This window comes from Poecile atricapillus, chromosome 17 (genome assembly GCF_030490865.1).
Source record: "Poecile atricapillus isolate bPoeAtr1 chromosome 17, bPoeAtr1.hap1, whole genome shotgun sequence".
NCBI classification, from domain to species: Eukaryota; Metazoa; Chordata; class Aves; order Passeriformes; family Paridae; genus Poecile; species Poecile atricapillus.
The window spans coordinates 10,958,141-10,977,508 of record NC_081265.1 but is presented as its reverse complement, the minus strand read 5'-3'; the positions used below and the strand labels follow the sequence as shown (position 1 = coordinate 10,977,508).

The window sequence follows — 19,368 nt, the reverse complement described above, 5'->3', positions numbered from 1 at the left end:
CTCTCCCTGCTCTCCCCAGCCCCCTGCTGAGGACGAGGCCATGGAAATAAAGTCCTTACAGCTGAGGAGGACTTCAAGTTATTTCAGGGTTTATCACTTACAAATGGTGCTTCATCTGCTCCTACCTGGTCATCACTCTGCAAGGGCAGAGGGGCACAAAATTCCAGGTATGGGTGAGATGTAGAATTTAAATCAGCCTCCTCCAAGCCCCGTCTCCAGCTCCCACCTTTCAGGCAGGGCCCACGCACAGAACTTGTCACTCCTCCGGATAAGGAGAGAACAGAAAAAGGGGAAACGAGTTTATTTTGAGCTCAGAGTATTTTGAGGTTTCCTCGTGTGGCCGTGGAGGCGAGCTGGGATTCAGCTGGGGCGGGAGCAGCAAGAAGAGCAAATCCTGCAAATGAACCCTTGTAACTCTCAGCTACTGCTGGAAGAGATGGAAATCCCGGACCTGAGGTGCAGTGAAAGGAATTGATCAAACATTCAAAAGCCAGATTAGAAAATGCTGGGGTTTCCCACAGAAATGCTCAGCTCTTTTCTCTCTAAAGATTTGTTTCAACAAGAAATGGAAAGCTTTTTGGCATCAGATCAGGATTTTTGGCTGGGAAGTTTTGGGTCTCCAGCATTTTTATTTTTTTTTTTTTCCTTACTGAAAACAGACATTTTTTGCCACAGCAGAAAAGAAATCCCTTTTTCAGACAGTCCTACTCCCCCTTTTTGAACCTTGTGAAAATGATTCCAATGAGATATTTTTGATATTTCCCAGGTGCTCATTCCTGCTTTTCCCAGCTCTCCTCCCTGGCTGGGCAGCTGTTCCCCTCTCCTGTCTGTCCACCTTTCTGTCCCCTGGCCCTTCACTGTCACTGACAGCACTGATCCCTGCCCAAAAACCTGGCCAGGTGGCCGCTGCAGGTGGGAAACCTCTGAGCCGTTCTGTGCCTCAGTTTCCCCAAGTGAGCACTGAGAAGACCTCATTGGCCTCCCGGAGGTTTTCAGGCTGAATTCCCCACCATTCTCTCTATGAAATCCTCCTTGCAATTGCTCTGTTCTCCTCCTCCTCCTTTTCCAACCTCTCCCGTATTTGAAGCTGGAGATGGCCAAATTTCAGCGCTCCTCCACAAACCTCCGCAGTTTGTGACAAAGCCATGCCCACCAGACCCACCAGACACAAAGGTTTGTGAAATGTTCAGTGCTGGCTCACAGCCTATTACTTCCGTTTCCCAGTCCTCCAGGGGTTTCTGTGGGGCCAAATCCACCGTCCCTACAACAGCAGCGAAATGAATCCCCCACAGCACCGGCATCCCTTTGAAATCTCCTTTTCCCAAGATCTGTTTATCATGCAGTGAGGTTGATGTTCCCTGGTTTTCTCCCCTGACTCAGGGCTTCTGCTGAAATAATTGTTGAAAATGGGCAGGTTTAAACCCAGCCCTCCCATTTAACAGCTCCAGCCACCTCTCCATTGATAACAACATTCATTTACCATCTCACCAAACCAACACTCCCAGAGCCTCCTCTTGGCTGAATGTCATTAAAATTAAGGAATTAAATCCGGAGCTCCTGCCACCTCCCTCATCACTGCCTGCACCCAGAAGAACCATATTTTCTGTATATTTTCTCTATAAAACCTGATTCTTTAATCCATCTCATCACTCTGATCATGTCCCACACATAGCAAATTTAAATAAAAGCATCTCAGAGAACCCTGGTACCTTGGGAGCTGCTGAGGAGCTCGTGGCTCTCACCCACCCCAGCAAGATCTCGGGTGATCTCACAGAAAAGGCTCCTTGAAAGAGCTGCCAGAGACATTTTTTCATTAATTCAACTCCATTTATTCAGCCTAACAGACACATCCAGCTAAGCTGCCTGTCCTGTGCCTTGCATTCCTCATCTCCCACTCCATCCCATGCATGAGGTGCTTCAACTCACAACACATCAAACATCAGCCAAGAGGCTGGAGCTGCATTGTTTGAGATGGTTGGTTTTGGTAATTATGCAAAAATATGACACATTATGCAGAAATGCTTGCACAATGTCTCCTTCTTTTTAACTTGGAGAAAAAGAGAATTCCACCAACTTTTGCACATGTTGCAGGGCATGAATGAGGCTCAGACAGCAAAAGGTGAGCAGAAAGCAGAGCTGGGCAACACCCCCTGCCCAGCTCAGGGTTACTGGTGTTTCCAAGAGCCAAACCTTTAATAATTGATAAAGAAAAGACTTCTAATGATCTGAAGTTCAGATCAGCAGTGCAGGTGAAGGCATGAGGAGCTGGGCTTTAAGGATGGCTTTCCCTGATGGCTAGCAGTGATCCAGTCATGCCAGGTGCTTTCCTCTGTGTTTGCTTCCAGAGGGTTTCCTTGCAAAAGTGATAAAAGCCTGGAAGTTGCCAGTGGCCAGAGATGCCCTGGGACAGAGCCACGCCAGGCAGGCCGTGGCACAGAGGCTGCAAACCACAGGCAAAGGAATTGATGACAGATGGAGCAGGGATATTGCATGGAGTGGCAATGCTGGGTGTGTGCCAGAGCCTGCCAGGCTGGAGCTGGGCACGGAGCTGGGCACGGAGGATGTGGCTGCTCCGGGTGGGTGGTCAGGCGAGCCCTGGGACACAAAGCCAGGGCTCCCTGGAATTCTGAGGTCAGACTGCAGCTGATCCCTGCCCCAGCCACGGATCCCGGGCTGGAAGAGCCTGATGGTCCTGCTGCTCCTGCTCCAGGGGGATGGGTGGGCTCATCCCAGCGGGCAGGGGAGCAGGATGCCCTTTGTCCCGGCAGACACATCGCAGCCCCGCTCCTGGGCACACCCCTGCTCTGGGGGCTGTGCTGAGAAGCAACAAAACTCGGGGTATAAGAAATGCTCACGTTTGTTTTTTCAGACTCAGACAAGGATGAATTGTCCCTCTTTTCTTCCTGGTTTTTGAGAAATCACCAAGAGCTCCCAGCATGCTGAAGCCCTGCTTCCAGTTCCTTCTGCTTTCCCTCTGCTCCAAATGATGTTGCAAGTGAAATTCCACATCTGGGCCCTACAAACCCTCGTCCACCCCGCTCTGTCATGGGCTGCTGTAAATCAGGGCCCTGCTGTTGGTTCTTTTGATTAAATTCCCTCCTGATATTTGCCAGATTATTGGCACTAATTTAATTCCATTGGAGTAGAGAATCTGCAGGGTTTTATAGCCTGGCTGTAAAACAGCTCTGCACTTTGGGGAGAGGCTTTGCACACTTTTTGATGAAAAGATGACAAACGAGATGTGCTCTGAATGCACTTGTGCTGAGGCTGCCAGCACAAACCCCTCGTGCCGGGGCAGGATTTGGCACCTGGAGAGGTCACATTCATCAGGGCTCAATGTTTTGGGAGGAAATGGGATTGTCAGTGTGCCTGGTGCTGCTGCAGCCTGGGGAGTTTTCCAGCTGTGCTGGAGGATTTCATGCTTTGTGCAAACCCCAAAAAGCACTCCCAGCCTCCCTGCCCGTCCTGGCCTGCACCCACCACGGGTCAAGACTTGACATTTGCATTTTGGAGGCAATTTGGGCTGGAGCAGGAGGTGAGACCCCATGGGCTCAGCCTCCCGTCCTTGATTTCAGGGGTGCAGATAAAGGGCTTTCCCCAGCCAGTGGCGGGCATTGAGCAGGGCAGAACCCGAACCCCTTTGGCTCCAGGAGCTGCCGGGAGAGCCGAGCAGAGCCCCCGGTGACAGGGACAGTGGCACCGGTCCCCGTCTCTCTCCACTGACTATAGAGGGAGCTGCGTGACCAGCTTAGAGCTGAGAGCTCATTCCCTGGAGGTTGGACCAGGGGAGATGGATCCTCTCTGTTCCTGCTGCTGGGTCCCGCTGGGAAGTTGGGGCGCAGGAGGTGGTGGGGGAACACCCGTGGCAGACAGCACAGTCTGAGAATGGTGTCACTGCCACCAGAGGTGTCCCACTGCTGGTGTCCTGCTGTGGGACAGGGACACTGGTCTGTCCATGGTTCCAGTCATGGTCAGCATCCCTCCAGCCTTGGAGATGTGTCCTGTCCCCACAGCCCCCGATCCACACCTGGCCGGGGCAGACTGAAGCTGAAGCATGCCAAATGCATTGGGATGGCCTGGCTGGATCCCACCAGGGCTCCAGGGCCAGCAGGGCCAGCAGTGGTGGCTCCTGCAGGGCTCTGTCCCCAGAGCCCTCTGTTCCTCACTGCAGGTCTCTGCTGGGACCAGCCCAGCTCTGCCCTTGGGGTCACCTCAGGAGGGGCTGAAGCGCAGCCTTGAGGGAGATGCTCCCCTCGAGAGCTGCCTCATTTTGATGCCAATCTCTTGTCCAGCTCACTTGTGGTTTTAAGGCAAACTCCAAGGCAATAATTCCCAGGAATTCACCCCAGGGAGTTGTCCTTAATGGTCAAATTTCCTTCTCTTCCTTTCTTCCTTTTGCTCCTCTTGGATTCCAGCTGGAGCTACTGTTGAGGTGAGAGACGAGCCAGCTCATGGTGCTGGCAGGGCTTGGGTTGGGCTCTCGTGTCAGAGCTTGGTCACCTCTGAGAAATCACATCCCTGGAGAAATTCCAAACTTCCCAGGCATTGATCTGACAAGCACAGACTTTAATTTCTCCCCAGGACTGTGGAGATTCTCTTCCAGTGCCACAAGAATGATTTTCTAGTTGCATTTCCATCCTGCATTTGTGCCCTTCCCCACAGCCCCATAATTCCTTATATCGATATTATTGCAAGCCCTGAGAGCTGATTTATGACTTCTGCATCTAAAACTTGTCATCACAACCCCCAGACACACACAGAACATCAGAGAAGGTTTCTAGAATTGCAGATTTAAGCTGTCCATGCTCACGGGTCACTGTGGGAGTGGCCTGGGGCAGCACGGGAGGCTCCAGTGCCACCAACTGTCACCTCCTCCATGGCACCGCCAGGACCCAGTGTCGTTCTAATTAGGAACGGCGGAAAGAACGACACGGACTCTCAAAGGAGTCAGAACAGGAGAGAATCTCTAGTTTATTGTTACAGCCATGTTATATAGACTAGTTCGTGAAGAGTACAGAAAGGAAACTCTTATTGGTTAGTATAGTACTACATTACCATCATTGGTCAGTGGGGTTTACCACCCCCTGACCTTCTCCTGTAAGGAAAACACAGGAATCAGAAAACAGCACCTGCAGGCTGTTTTGTGTCTTTGAGGATTGTTTTGAATCCTCCCATGAATTTCCCAGGCTAGCTTCTCAGGCAGGGCTGGCAGGCCATGGGCCTACAGCCTGCTCCAAAGCTAGCATCCATAACCCAGGGCAGAGCTGCACCATTCACCCACCTGGGCTGAAGGAAAAACAGGACATGAGCATTGCCAAAACTCTTACGCTGTTCTGAGTTTGTAGAATGAAACCATGGAAAAGCAGGGACTTTTTGTTCAAGTAAGACTCAAGCTCAACACAAGGCATCTCCCAGCCCACGCCAGCTTTTAAAAAATCTATTAAAATCCACATTTTAATGATGGATAAGCAGACACATCAAATTCAGCAGCTGCCTCTGTGTGGGCAGAGTTTGCTGAGTTGTAGAATTCAGGGCAAGACACTGCTGAATCCAGGGAGCCATGAGGAGGATGGAGGAGCCCCTCAGAAAGAGCTGGAATCTCCATGGCCACCTGGAAACCACCTCAGCACCTTCAGAGGAGAGACACAGCTCACAGCTGAGCCCCGAATCCATGGCAGACATGTGGATGATCCAGCTGAATAGGAAAATGTAGACAGCATTGATTCCCTGACAGGAGCCGGCTCTGCATTCCTGAAAAATCACATCCTGGCAGTGCTGGTGCCCAGCAGGAGTTTACTGGATAAACTGGGGCCATCTTCCAAACTGCGGTTTGGGTTTCCAGCAGAGAAGCATCCAGGAGCAATCCCGGAGGGCAGGTTGGGATGTGGTTTGTCAGAAGTGGCGACACAATAGAGGGGAATTTGCACCCTATTAAGAAATAAAACCAGACTAAACCCCAGCTCTCCATCGCTGGTCTCAGACTAAGGAAAAAAGTTGCCAAATTCACTTGCACAGCCAAACCTTTGCATATCCACAAGACAGAGAAAAAAAAAAGGAATAATTTGCCTTCCTCATAAATGTTTTCCAATAATTGAGATAATTTCCTTCTTCAGACCAGTTCTCAGGAGTGGAAAGTGCTTCAGGCTCTCAGATCCTGAGAATTAAACCCAAGCTCAGTCCTGCTCATCCCCACACTCTGGTTTTCAGTGTACTAAAATGAGAAGTTTTTTTCCTGGTGGGAAAGGATTTCTTTTCCAGTTAAACAGATGCTTCTCAGAGCATCACAAATGAGGGGCTGGGATTTGTGCCCCAGGAGCTCTCACTGGGATTTCTCCCTGCTCTTGGGGTGTTGGGGACTCTCCCCACTGTGGATGCTTTGGTGTCCCATGAGGGCTGTGCACACCAAAAGGATCCTTTTCTGCAGAGCTTTTCCAGTTTCTCCCTCACCTTCCCCACTGCCTCCTTTCCCGAGGCTTGTGGCAACCTCATTATCTCCGAGACTTCTGCTCCGCTGCCAGATTTGATTTTTATTATTAGTGGGAGAATGCACTTGTAGGAACCTCGTTTCCTCCAGAGCCAGGCTAAAAACGCATCAGGAAGAGAAAAACTTTGCCTCTCTTTTTTTTTTCCCTCCAATAACAGCATTCCCAACCCACTCTTCCTCGTGCAGCATCTCCCATGAGAGCAGGGGGAGCTGGGTTTTGCTTTAGATCCATGAGGCCACCGTGCCCCACTGAGCTGCTGCTCTTGGCCTGGCCAGAGCTGCTCCTGCAGGTCTGACATTTTTGATGGAAAAATCAAAGGGATCACATCCTTTTGATTTTCATCACATCACAACAAAACCTAAATCTTGCCAGCAAAGTGGGGTGAAGGAAACCCCAACACTTCATCTCAGTGTCCCTGGCAGCTTCTCCAGCCCTGCTGGAGTCACGTGGGAAGTGGAGCTCTCAGTGGACAGGGGAAGTTTTAACAATTTTGGAACAAGGAAATTTTCCAGCATTTGGGGAAGTGCTGCCATAATTGTCCCATTGTGTGTGTCACTAATGCCTGCCCACGGTGCTCCTGCCCAAAAAGTGGATTTATTGCCGGGGTTCCAAGGCCCCTTGGATTAGCGGCGACTCTCGTTCAGTGGAGGCTTTGTGGCCCCGTCTGTTCCTTGTTATGGAGAAGACAAAGCCAAGGTCTAATCTGTGAAATTTGGCCCAAACTGCAGGGCACCAAAGCCCTTGGCCCCCCGAGTGCCAGTCCAGGAGGGGAAACGGGAGAGCCCTGAGAAGTGACACGGGAGGAGGGGCAGCAGGAGACACCCAGAGATTGTCTGGCTCTGCCCAATAAAAGGAGGAATTCATGTTCTGCTGGCAAGAAACCTTTAAATCTCCAGGAGAATGTGCTGAGGGACATTGAGCATGAACATGATCCTTTGGAGGGCTAAATCCAGCTCCCAATGCGGCAGACAGGCTGACGAGCTCCCAGCAGAGCAGTTAATGGTTAATATTCAAAGTCATTATTTGTATTCAGAGTTAGCACAGAGACATTTCCACCCCTGCTTCTGCTTTGCAAACCAGCTGGGGCCAGACTGGGTGGGTGCACACCAAATTCCAGCTTCTCTTCCCTATAAATCCGTGGGATTTGCAGGACGTGCTGCCCATGCTGGAGATGCTCTGGCAGTGCCTGTGGGCTCTCCCATCCCCATGGGATGTCCCAGGGCCAGCACAAACCTCTCCTCAGCACTCTGGTGCTCAGGTTCAGCTCAGACTTCCCTGATCCATGGGCAAATAACTGGGATTGGTGTCCAAAGGAAGGAGCCCTGCTTGTTTTGAATTGATTTCCCAAAGACAGGAGCCAAAGAAAAGCTGTGAAAACATCCTGTCCTCCTTGGGACCACTTCAAGGTCACCTCTGGGATGGATTTCAGCTCCAGGAATTCTCCTGGGTTCAACTCAACACCTTGAAGTCTCTGGGAAGATGTATTCAGAGGGAGCAGGATTTAAAGTACCTGAGCTCCTAAAGACAGTGGAGACAGTGGAGCAGGAAAAAACAACTCTACAATAAAAACAAAACCTCACTTCAGTAATAATGCCAGAACCACCCCTCTAAACACTAAACCATAAGGTGAAGTGAGACATGTTTGCTGCATCAGGATGCGTTGTTGAGGCAACAGGAGAATTTAAATTGAATTTGTTTTGACATTTTGACAACAAACCTGGGTCTGTTGCATTTTTTCCAGAAGTTTTCTGTAGCCACATTTTTTTTTACTCCTGTTGAAGTCTTTGGAGGAAAGAAGGGAAGCAACCAAAGGGAAGCAATTGTTGGCCATGATTCTGGAAAAGCATTTTAAAGCCTGATTAAATATAAGTGTGCACCTAAGGCACATTGGCTACCTGGGATAGAATTTGCACTTCAAACTGAGTGTGATTTCTGAATACAGGAGCCTTCATCAATGATTATTGTAAATTAAGGGTTCTTTTCCAGTTGAATGCATTGCTGGGTTCCTGCTCAGTCCAGAGGCTGGACCTGGAGCCCTGGGAGTTTTGTGATCCTGGCACATCCGGGGTGACACCCTGGCAAACAAAGCCTTTTTTTCTTGTGCAGGCAAAAGATTTTTCATCACTCTGAAAACCTCCCAAGGAAGCCGCTTCCCCGAAAACAGGAAGATGCTAATTCTCCAAAAATGCAGCTCTTTTCAGGCACCTTCTCCATAAAGGTCACACTTGAGGAGAGCTGAGCCAGGAGCTTTATCCCTCTGTTTACCTTTCACCACACGTGTGTGGGGCAGGATTAGCGGCTGGGAATGCCTCTGCCCGAACACCGGGGGTGCGAAAATATTTGCATTTTTGTCCTGCTATTTGTCAACCTTCAGTGGGGCAGAACCATCTCAACAAGTTCAGCCACCTGAACTGAAAAGCCGTGGGGTTTTTCATCCCAAGCACGGCCCCAAGATGTTTCCAGGTGTTTTTTAGCCCCAAACCTGAGCTGAAGCACAGAAAAGCATCGCTGGCTGGGCTGGGGTGGGCGATGCTCTGCCTCAGCAGGTTTGTACAGAAAATAGGGGCTGATTTGGCAGCTCCAGACAGAGCTATAAAAGCCCACGGCAGCCAGTTCTGCAGAGCCGGGCCTCGGGGGAAATCTCCTGGCTGCAGGCGGTGAGGAGCTGCCTGGCAGTGCTTATATCCGTATATATATTAATCCCAGCTAATGTAACTACAGATGTTCTCATTCAGAGCCCTATCTAATCCTGTTGGGCCCTTGCCATGGTGTCTCGTAGCAGGAGTTCTACGAGTTAATTACGTGCGGTGCAAAGCAGCGTTTCCTTTTATCATTGAAAAGGTTGCCTTTTCAACGCCCTCAATGTCCCTTTGTTGCTGGGCTTTAAGGACCAGTGAAGAGGAGCACCTGTCTGACCTTCCCGGCGCTGTGCATTGCTTGGCAGCCCTCCACCGTCTCTTGGCAAGGCATTCCGAATCTTTTCCGTGGGTGCTCTCCGTGCCTTTCACTCCAGCTCCCAGCTGAGGACGTGCTATTGATTTCTATAGTGCCCTGATATGAATTCAGAGTTTCTCTCTCTCCCTTTCACAGCACAGCCTCCCATCTTGTGGCTCTTCTGAGCTCCGCTGCAATCAGCCAGATGTTTCATTGACTCTCAGATCTTTTCCTGGAGTGGATGCAGTTAATTGGGACCCTTCAGCGTGGATGAGCCATCCTGTTCCCTCCTAACAATTATGCCTCTTTCTGCACTCCGGATTTTGGCTGCTCTCCTCTCATCCACTCGGCCACTCTGGGTCTGTCTCGCAAAGAGCGACGTGGTCTCCTCACATCTGGAGCAGCCAAGCTCAAGGTGCTCACCTGGGAATGCTCTCAGCTCCCTGCTTTCCAGGCCATGGTTACTTTATAGGGAAAATAACTGCTGGGAGCAGAGGCACGCCCACTGCTGCCCTCCTTGCCTGTTAAAGCCTCCCCACAGATTCCTGCTCCTTGTTTTCTCCTCCACAGCCATGTTTTCAACCAAAAAATAACTTCATTTTTCACTAGGAATTCCTGGTCATCTCTGCCACAGACACTCAGCATAAATTTTTCTTCAAGGTTTTCTGAATAAAACGAAATCCTGGGAGTTATTTCCCTTCCCCCGGTGCTCTGTGCACTGACAGAGTGCAGACACCCCTTTTTCTTGCTCCAGCATCATCCCCGTTGGCTTCTCTCCCATCTCACCGCACCCTCTATGGGGCGATCCTTCCGAGCAAGGCATGAGGAAAAGCCTCCTGTGTTACCCTCCTTGTCATCTCCAGGATGTCCCAGCCACTCCTGCCCTGACCACCTCAGCTCTGGGGAGGGCTCTGCTCAGTGCAGGCCACTGCTGAATTTCTGCTCCTCGGTGAACAAACCCACACATTCTTGCAGCCAGGGCAGTTGAGGGATGAGGGCCAGGGAAGTTCAGGAGTGCAGATGTGTTCTGTGAGTCCCGAGGTGCCCATGGGAAAGGCAGCGGCCATGCCAAAGGGGCGTTTGCACCAATCATCCCCGCGCTGGCATCCCGGGACAGACTTCCCTCGCTTCGGGGTTACAGCCCAAAGGAATTTGAACTGGATTGGAAAAATCAGCATCAAGCACCAGCACCCCAGCAACCATGGCTGGGGAAGGAGAAGAGCCTGTAATTGCTGGCTGCAAGTGTTTGCACTGGCCGGGGAAGTGTAAATTACCTTTAATTGCTCCTAATTGCTGGCGCCGGTTCAGCTTCTGGAGGACAGGGACAGCAAAGGCACATCTGCATCCGAGAGCAGCGGGAGCGCCGAGCCGCTGCTGAGTGCCGGGGTTTGGGAAGACAGGAAAGCAGAGCGGGCTGGGGCCCCAGGGGACGCTGACACTGCGGTCCCTGCACCCACAGAGGATTTTCCCCAAGGTGTAGCAGAGATGGGCCGGGATCCCATCCCGGTGAAATCCCGGCCCGCGGAGTCCCGGAGCCTCTGGCACCCTGGGCACATCACAGCCGGGGACATCAGATCCTCGCAGGAGTCCGGCTGGGAGAGAGGAGACAGCCTCGGGGAGATTCAGCTGTAAAAACAACCCCGGTGGCTCCGGCCGAGCTGTGCCGAGCCGCTGCCTCATGCGGGAAGGGAGCGGCAGCACCGCCATTTATTTATTTCTGTGCTGCCCAAAGAGCGCTCTGTGCTCTCAGCCCGGCCTCCAAGAGCCCGAGTCGGGGGATCTTACTTGTTAAACTGTTTTAGGGATGGCGAGAAGCACGACATGACTCTCTCAGCTGCATTGTCCAAGAGAGCAAAGTTTATTAATTTTAATCTTCTTTTATAGATGGGTTTGAGAAGGTCCGAGAGGTAAAACCCTCATTGGTCTTTAAAACAACACATCACCATCATTGCTTAGGTGGAACACCACCCCTTGACTGTTTCCCAGACAACACCTGCAGAGATTGTTGTCCTTTACCAAGGGCTGTTTGGATTCTTTCTCGTGCTTTCTCAGGCCAGAGTGAGAAACCCGTGTGACTTAGTTTCACATAGGCTCTGTTCCCTGCTTGCTTTTTGCATTTAGTATCCACACTTACTCATCACCAGGGCTTTTTTCCCCTCTTTTCCCTCTCTCATCCAAGCGGTCCCACTGAAATGAGTGCGATCCACTCACATGGGAGAATCCTCTGGGCTCTGCAGGGAATGCCCGGAGCAGCCCCAGAGGGGATGCCTGAAACATGAGGGTGTTGCTCCCCATCCTCCTGCCCTTTGCCTCTTCTTGGGTAACCCTTCCCTGATTTGCTTATTTTTGTATTAACTCCTGACCCTCTGCTCTTTAACTCTTTCCTGTTCCTCCTTCAGGCCTTCATGTTTATTCCCTCTCCCCCGGCATTACCTGAGCCAACCCTTGGAGCTGCAGCCTGAAGGTTTTCCCACCTAAGCATCCCTCTGCTCATCACCAGCCACGCTCTTTCATGTTAAAACATTTCCAACTGAAATTAGGTTTAGAAAAGGAGATTTCTGCTGTGGGCAGGTTTGCAAGCAGCCGTTTCCCAGGGGGAGCTCAGGGTAGAGGGGAGAGAGGGACATTTAATCAAAAACCCCAAATCAGAAGTGTTAGGAAAAGAGCAGAAAAGGAGCAAAGGCTTTGTTGTTTTCTTGAGGGGTTTTTTTTTCCCCCTCTCATGTGAAAAATCATTGGGTTTTGGCAAGGCTCAGTCTCTTCCCAACCAGCACCAGCAGGGTCAGGGCTGGTGGCAGTTTGCTGGGTTCTGGGATGTCCCCAGGGAGAAATTGGACTGTGCAGGGGTGCTCCAGGCACCATCCAAACCCTGCTGGGCAGGGATCAGCCTGGGAGCTGCTGCCCAGTGAGGGTCAAACTGGGGCTGCTGGTGCAGGGTGCAGGATCGTGCTGGGGTGGCTTGGAGGGCACCTTCAGCCAAACACCAAAACTTGGAAACCCAAAACTGGTGTGGGACATGGTCTGCTGTCCCCAAGTGAGACAGATTGAGGGTGTTTGAGAGCCAGGGGGGTACAGAACAAACCAAGCAGCACTGCAGGGTCCAGGAAAAGCCCTCTTGGGAGCGACGTGCCCACTTTGGGGGCTTTGAAGGCACTGGTGCCCATGGGGTGCCCCTCCAGGGCCCGGGCAGTGGGACACGTTTCCCCCAGGCCCAGCTGCTGGCAGGCAGCTCCCCTGAGGGGCAGGAGGAGAGCGGGATCAGTGCTCCCCAGGGAGGGATTTGGCTGGCTCCTTCCCGGGGATGCTGCAGAAGAAAAGGAAAGCTTTCCTTCCTGCCTGCCTGTCCCTGCCACCGCTCAGCAGGGGCAGCCCGCAGTCTGGCACGGCGCTTGTAGCTCTTAGAAATCAGGGCTGTTAACAAATGTGCGAGGCCGTAATCCTTTTGGAGCAGTGATGATAACAAGCCCTGATGCTTTTTTCTTTTTCTTTTTTTTTCTTTTCTTCTTTTTGCCGTATTTTTTGTTTTTGTTTTTTTTTTTAAATTTTTTCCCCCAAACAGCTGCACCGGTAAAGTCCCACTGTGGGAAATGAGATGGTGAATGTTTTCAAGTGCAGTATTTACATCCCCTGCCAAACCCTTCACATCTGCCCAGCTCTGTCATCAAGGCTGCATCCATCTGGCCGGGAACAGCAGGTCCTCCACCCCACAAGGGCATTTCCTTCCTGTGCCCGCGGTGCCAGCTGCCAGGGATGCTGCTCAGCGGGAAGGGCTCGAGCGAGAGCTCTGAAAGGACGGGTTTGATTTTTCTTGAGTGCGTGTGAAATGAATTCCCAAGCTCTCTGCAAGCGATTGCTTCCTGCCGGAGCTGGGCAAGCCGAGGGGTGGTGGGACCTTGCTGGGTTTGTACCTCTGTTCCAGCCCTGCCACCGCTCCCGGGAGCCCGGCGAGTTTGGAGCTGCTGCCCGGGAACACTGGGTGCTGCTCCCCTGCCTTTAAATCCTGCGATCTCCTGGAGCTGCGTCCGTGGGATCCATCCCCACGCTGCCTCCCAGGATCAGTCACCGGCTGCGCTTCTGTCCCTGTGACAGGGCCACCCCTTCTCCAGCGCTGTCCCCCAGCCCCGGTGCCAAATGCCAGCTCTGTTCCAGCTCATTCCCTGGCTTTGCCGAGCTGCCAGCGGCACAGAAGCTGGAGCCGTGCCGGGGGAGCTGCCCCGCTCCCCGCCGATGCCACACCGCCACCTGTGCCCTGCGCTGACCCTGCTGTCGTGTGTCCCCCCAGAGTGCGACTGTCACCCCGTGGGTGCGGCCGGCCAGACCTGCAACCAGACCACGGGCCAGTGTCCCTGCAAGGACGGCGTCACCGGCATCACCTGCAACCGCTGCGCCAAGGGCTACCAGCAGAGCCGCTCCCCCATCGCCCCCTGCATAAGTAGGTGGATCTTCTTTCCGCGTCTGTGGAGGAGAGGTTTTAACCCTTAAAACCCTGCCCAGGCTGGGGGGCTGCTGAACCCCACCGGCGCTCAGGGGCCGGAGCTGCCTGGGGACCCTGCCCTCCGCTCTGCCCAAACGTGGTCCAACATCCACAGCAGCTTCCAGCGGCTCACCTGCCTTGTTGGGGGGGTTCTGTGAGTGCATCTGCAGCCAAGCTTGCTGGGAATTCCATTTTGCTTCGTGGGACAGATGTGCCCCAAGAGCACTTTTATTTAGGGGTGCCACATCAGGGCTGGATGCTAAAACAGGTTTTTCTCTCCAAAATCAGGCTGTGCTACCCGTGGCACAGAGCTCATCAGAGGAGCTGCTCCTTTGATGGAGTTGCCATTGCAGCTGAGAACACCTGGATTGCTGAAAGGGCTCTTGCACTCACACAACCCTCCCAGAAACACAGGGGGTTTTATCTTTGGCTTCCCTGGGTTTGCTTTGCAATTCCCTTCCCAAGGCTGCTCTCACCCTCTGCTCTTGAAACAAGAGCAGAAACACCAGGTACAGCTCCCAAAATGCCTCCATTGCAGCATCTGCTCTGCAAACACCTGGATCCCCTCAGCCCCTCTGAGCTCTCACTGCCCAGCAAAGTTGGGGTTTAGCCCTGTGCCCCTCTCTGCTGCCTCTGGGTTTGCTGCTGTTGGATCTTCTCATTCTCATGCACCTTGTGGGACATCCCCACCTGCCCTAAGAAACAAAGCACCAAAATTTGTGGGGATGGGATGGGATGGGATGGGATGGGATGGGATGGGATGGGATGGGATGGGATGGGATGGGATGGGATGGGATGGGATGGGATGGGATGGGATGGGATGGGAAGGGAAGGAGGAACTGCTCCCCTAAGGGAGCTCTGTTGCTAAAAGGAGGAAAAGTCCCAAAAAGAAAAGTGAAGGTTGAAAGAATCAAGCCTTTGTTGGGAACCCACAGTCTGCTCCCACACTATTCCCTCTCTCAGCATGGCCATTGCCAAATTCTGGGGCAGAGACCCTTTCTCCACCTTCTCCTGCTGAAGAAAACAGACATTCCAGGGTGGTTTGGGGTCACTTGAGATTCATTTTTCCCCGTGTCGCAATGGGACAGCCAGAGCCCAAAGCAGATGCTTGTTGTCCCCAAGACCTCCAGCCATGGCTCCAGTCTGCTCTGCAGCAAGTGTGCACAAAGGTTTATCATTAATCATTCCCCAGGGCCAGGGGAAATCAGAGAGTAAATTGTTCCTTGCATCAGCTCCCTCAGGATTCATGGCACTAAATAAAGACAGACCCAGGATTTCAACATGGCCCATCCAGGCTTTGGGGCTGGGCACAGTCACTCTCTGATTTGCCACTGCTCATAATTCCCTGTTCCCAGAGACTTGTAGCCATGGAAGGAACACCTTGGGGGAAGGAGTGAGACCCCCGTGGGGTCTGGGTCAGGCCAGGCAGGAGCAGCCCCAGCTCCCACTTTGGGATGGCTGTGCTGGCTCTCAGTGCTGCCTGGTCACGCTCCGTGCCTTGTGCTGTGTTTAATTGCACGAGGGTGAGTGACCCAGAAATCCCCCAGTGCTGACTGGGCTGCACACGAGCTGCTGCCACACCCCTGCCTTGGTGGCTGTGCATTTCTCCATGAGCAGAAGCAGAAAGCGGCAGATGCCCTCTCCCAGCTCATGCCTAAATTCCACTTTCAAACAGGGCTGGTGTGGTGTTCCCCCACAGAATGGCAGCACAGTGCCCTAAATGCAGGAAGCACATCCAGGGGGAGCATCCTGCAAAGCCAGGATCGTACAGCCCCCTCCATCCACAGTCCATCCTCTCAACAAACACAGCCAGGCCTGGGAAGGAATATCCAGAGCATGATGTGGATTCAGCTCTGCAAAGTTGGCCCCAAATCAGAGCCAGGGACCAGGGAATTTGCACCAGATGTGTTTGTGTTTCCTCAAAATGTGGGAGGCAATGCTTGCATCCCAGCAGAGCCGCAGCCTGTACCTGCACCCTGCCTCAGGCACCAGCACTGCCTGGGTGACAGCAGCTGGAGGGGACACTCAGGGACAGGCAGTGACCACAGGGGCTGGGCACCGTGCAGCATGCAGCCAAAAGCCAAAGTTTTGGTTAAAAACCCCCTCTGTGACAGCCTCGAGGGATGCCTGGTTCCCCAGCTCCCGGTGCACTGCTCTGGGGGCTCTTGCTGGGGCTCGTAGCTGGGAGCCCTCCTGGGAAGGGAACCTGCAGCGTGTGCAGGGACCAGGCTCTTTGGGGTTTGGAATGATTGCTCCTCCTTTTGTCTCCTCTCTGTTGCCGTGTGGCTCTGGCTGTCCTGCAGAGATCCCGGCTGCTCCACCCACCACGGCCGCCAGCAGCGCGGAGGAGCCCGCAGGTACGTTCTCTTCTTTTGGAGCTAAACCTCAGTACTAAAATTCCCTTCAGCAATCATTTCCCTCGAGATAAATTGCACCAAAGGCATAAATCCTGTTGTTTGTACCAGGACAAATGGTTTCCTTCTATGCCCGAACGTGCTGGAAACACACGTGCAGCATCCTGAGGTTGGTGTTCCTCAAGGGCACGGAAGGTGCAGGAGGATTTCCCACTGAATCTGTGAGCACAGAGGGTTACCTGGGGCTGGAACCACAGCTGTCCCCCCCAGAGGGACCCCTGCTCCCAGTTGCCTCGTGTTGGAGGGCTCTGACCAGGGGATGACAGCAGGAGCCAGAGGTCCCAGGAAAGGCTGACATGTCCTGGGCTGCTGCCTGGAGGTCCCTGGGGTGTTTGAGCCCCAGCTGTGAAGACATGAGGTGTAAAAGCTGTTTACTTTTGTCTCAGTGGTTCAGGAGGGTTAATAAATTAAGGAGTTGGTACTAAAAGTGACGGATGTCACCTTGGATTGATCCCTGAGCCAAGTGGCAGGGATTGTCACCCTGCGTGCTCAGGAGCAGTCCCTGGGTGGGAAACCGAGGCAGCAAAGGGACACCTTCAGTCCTCAGTGTCACAGGAAGGTTGATCCCAGCAGCATCTGTGGGACTGATTTCAGGGACTGGTTTTACCCCGTGCAAACACATCTGCAGCCCTGCCACTGGAGAGGGGCTGTTTCAGGATCTGAAATCCAGCTGAGTTTGCATAAAGCCAAAACCAGAACATCCCAGCAGGGTTAGAGCCCTTCCTTAGCTGAGGAGCCCTGGCTGGAGGCTGGGAGAGGGTTATCCATGGTGTGGGAGTGATGAGAAATGCCTGGACAGTGCCTTGTGGATCCCTGTGTCCCTGGGGGGCCAGATGCCCCCATTCCCTGCCCAGAGGGGTGACCAGGGACCAGGGCATCCCACCAGGAGCCTCCGGTGCCAGTGAAAACCCAGTGAAGGCTGAGCCAAGCTGAGCAATCCAACAGGCCCAGAATCCCACCACGATTCTTCTCACTGGGATTTTGTTGGAGTTTCTAAGCACTCTCTGTCCAAGGAGCCTGAAGCTTCCTCAACAGGGAGCATCCAGCAGTGCTGTGTCTTGGCACCTCTCAGCTCCCCCCTCCACCCTGCTGAAATCTGGGGGGTTTTTAACAAATCCCTAAATCAGTGTCCACGAGCCAGAACTCCCATGCTATGGGAGAAAAAGGGTTTGGAAACAAGATAGAAAAAGCAATTAGGGGGAGACTTTGAGTGCAGGCAATTGTGGGAGAGGTGCCGCTCCAGTTCCTGTGCTCGTGGCCACGTGGGACAGAAAGTGGCCAAGAGCTCAGGGAGCATCACCCCAACCTGGAGCATTGCACAGGAGCACGGGCCAAAGCTGGCCTTGGAACGAGGGGTGGGACAATGTCAGCTCTGCTGTGGGGGGTCCTGCCTGGCTCTGCCTACTCTCAGGGGTCCCAATCAGTTTGGGAAAACAGGCCAAAACTGGATTGTTTAGATGAAATGCATTCATGCTCTCCCATGCCGGGAGATTGGAGGATGAGGAGGGGCTGCTCCTCATTTTTGCTGCCAGGCAAGAGGAGCTTTTCTGGTCCTTTTTTGATTCCTCTTAGACAGAAGAGACCACAGTGAAAGGGAAAACAAAAATAGCACAGGGGGGGTGAAGGTTTACAAACCTGCCAGTCAGGCCTTGTCTTATCTGAATCAAATCCAGATTTTCTGGGGAATTATTATCTGAGGTGGATGATTTCAGCCAGTGGGCTTAAATAAAACCAGGTGATTGCATTGATGCAGCTCCCCACGGTTTTCCCCCGGAACAGGGCTCAGCCTCCTCCCCGAAGGGCTCCTGGCTGGAGCACAAGCTTCTCTTCTTGGTGAGGATGCTCCCAAATCCAGGGCTGGGAGGAATTTGCACTGGAGGGGAGAAAAGCCCGAGCCCTTGGCTGTGGGGAAGTGTCAGCCCTGTGGAGAGCCGGGAGCATCCCAGAGCCTGGGAACAAAGCGCTGCCCAGCTCCCTGCGGTGCGGTCGGGAGGGGAAATCGTCATTTCATTCACCCTGGGGTAAATCTGGGCTCAGCCTGCGAGTCTCCAGCTTTGTACCCGTCCAAAGGAGGAATTCATTCAGCCCTGCCCGGGCTTTCTCTGCCTTGTCCCAGCTGTAAGTGAGGTGATGGATTGACCGCGTGATTGATTGACTGATTGATCAGCAGCATCCAGCTCCCTCTGAAAGGTTTCTCATGGTGATCCCCGGTGAATGGCTGGGAGCACAATAGGAGAGAGGGGCATCCAGCGAGGGAGCTCCTGGTCACTCCAAAATAGCTCCAAAAGTCTGAAGGAAAAAACCTCCAACAACCCCCCCAAAACCACTGAAATGCAGATAAGCTCCATGCACGAAGGCAGCGTGCTCTTATCATCTCAGTGCAGGGCTTCCTGCAGCCCCACATCCATTCATTCCCCCATCCCTGCATCCCTCCATCCCCAAATCCCTGCATTCTTCCACCCCCATATCCCTTAGTCTCTGCGAGCCTTTATCCCCACATCCCTCTATTCCTCCATCCTCACTTCCCTGCAGCTGATTCCCTCCAGCCCAGATCCCTCTGTTCTTCCATTCCCACATTCTTTCATCCCTGTATCCCTCCATCCCTGCAACCCTTTACCCCCACATCCCACCATAGCCAAGCCTCGAGCTTCAGAGTCAGGACTGACAAGCTCCCACTCCCCATCCTGGGACATTTCCAGAGGCTGATTCCCCCTGGTTACACAAGCTCTTGTCCCCAGCACCAGCTCCCTGTTTCTGCATCTCTCCCCGAACAGAAAACTGATTTTCCCGCTAGGCTGGGAGCTGCTCACGCAGGAATGTATGGGGTGCTGGGCTCCCGAGGACAGATGTTTTCCTAGGAATGTATTTCACAGTGTTGGCAGTGGGTCTTGGCAGGGCACCTCTGGATCTGTCCCCAGCGTGTCCTGGGGCTCAACACTGGGAGAAATCCTGTGGGAAGGGATAGGAAATGTGCAGCCAGCCCTGGCTGCTCCCGGGAGAGGGCTGAGGAGGGGGCAGAGGTGGTGTGGAAGAGCTGCAAAACTCCGAGTTGGTGTGGAGT

At 53.0% G+C, this 19,368-nt stretch overlaps 1 protein-coding gene across 1 annotated transcript in view; it reads left to right on the top strand.

Annotated features, from left to right (window-relative positions):
* The window catches only part of NTN1 (netrin 1), an 82,705-nt gene that overhangs the window by 50,145 nt on the left and 13,192 nt on the right, over positions 1-19,368 (top strand). The window contains exons 3-4 of the mRNA XM_058852130.1: positions 13,702-13,851; positions 16,197-16,250. Coding sequence (XP_058708113.1) covers positions 13,702-13,851; positions 16,197-16,250 — 204 coding nt within the window. The remainder of the gene's footprint in view (positions 1-13,701; positions 13,852-16,196; positions 16,251-19,368) is intronic.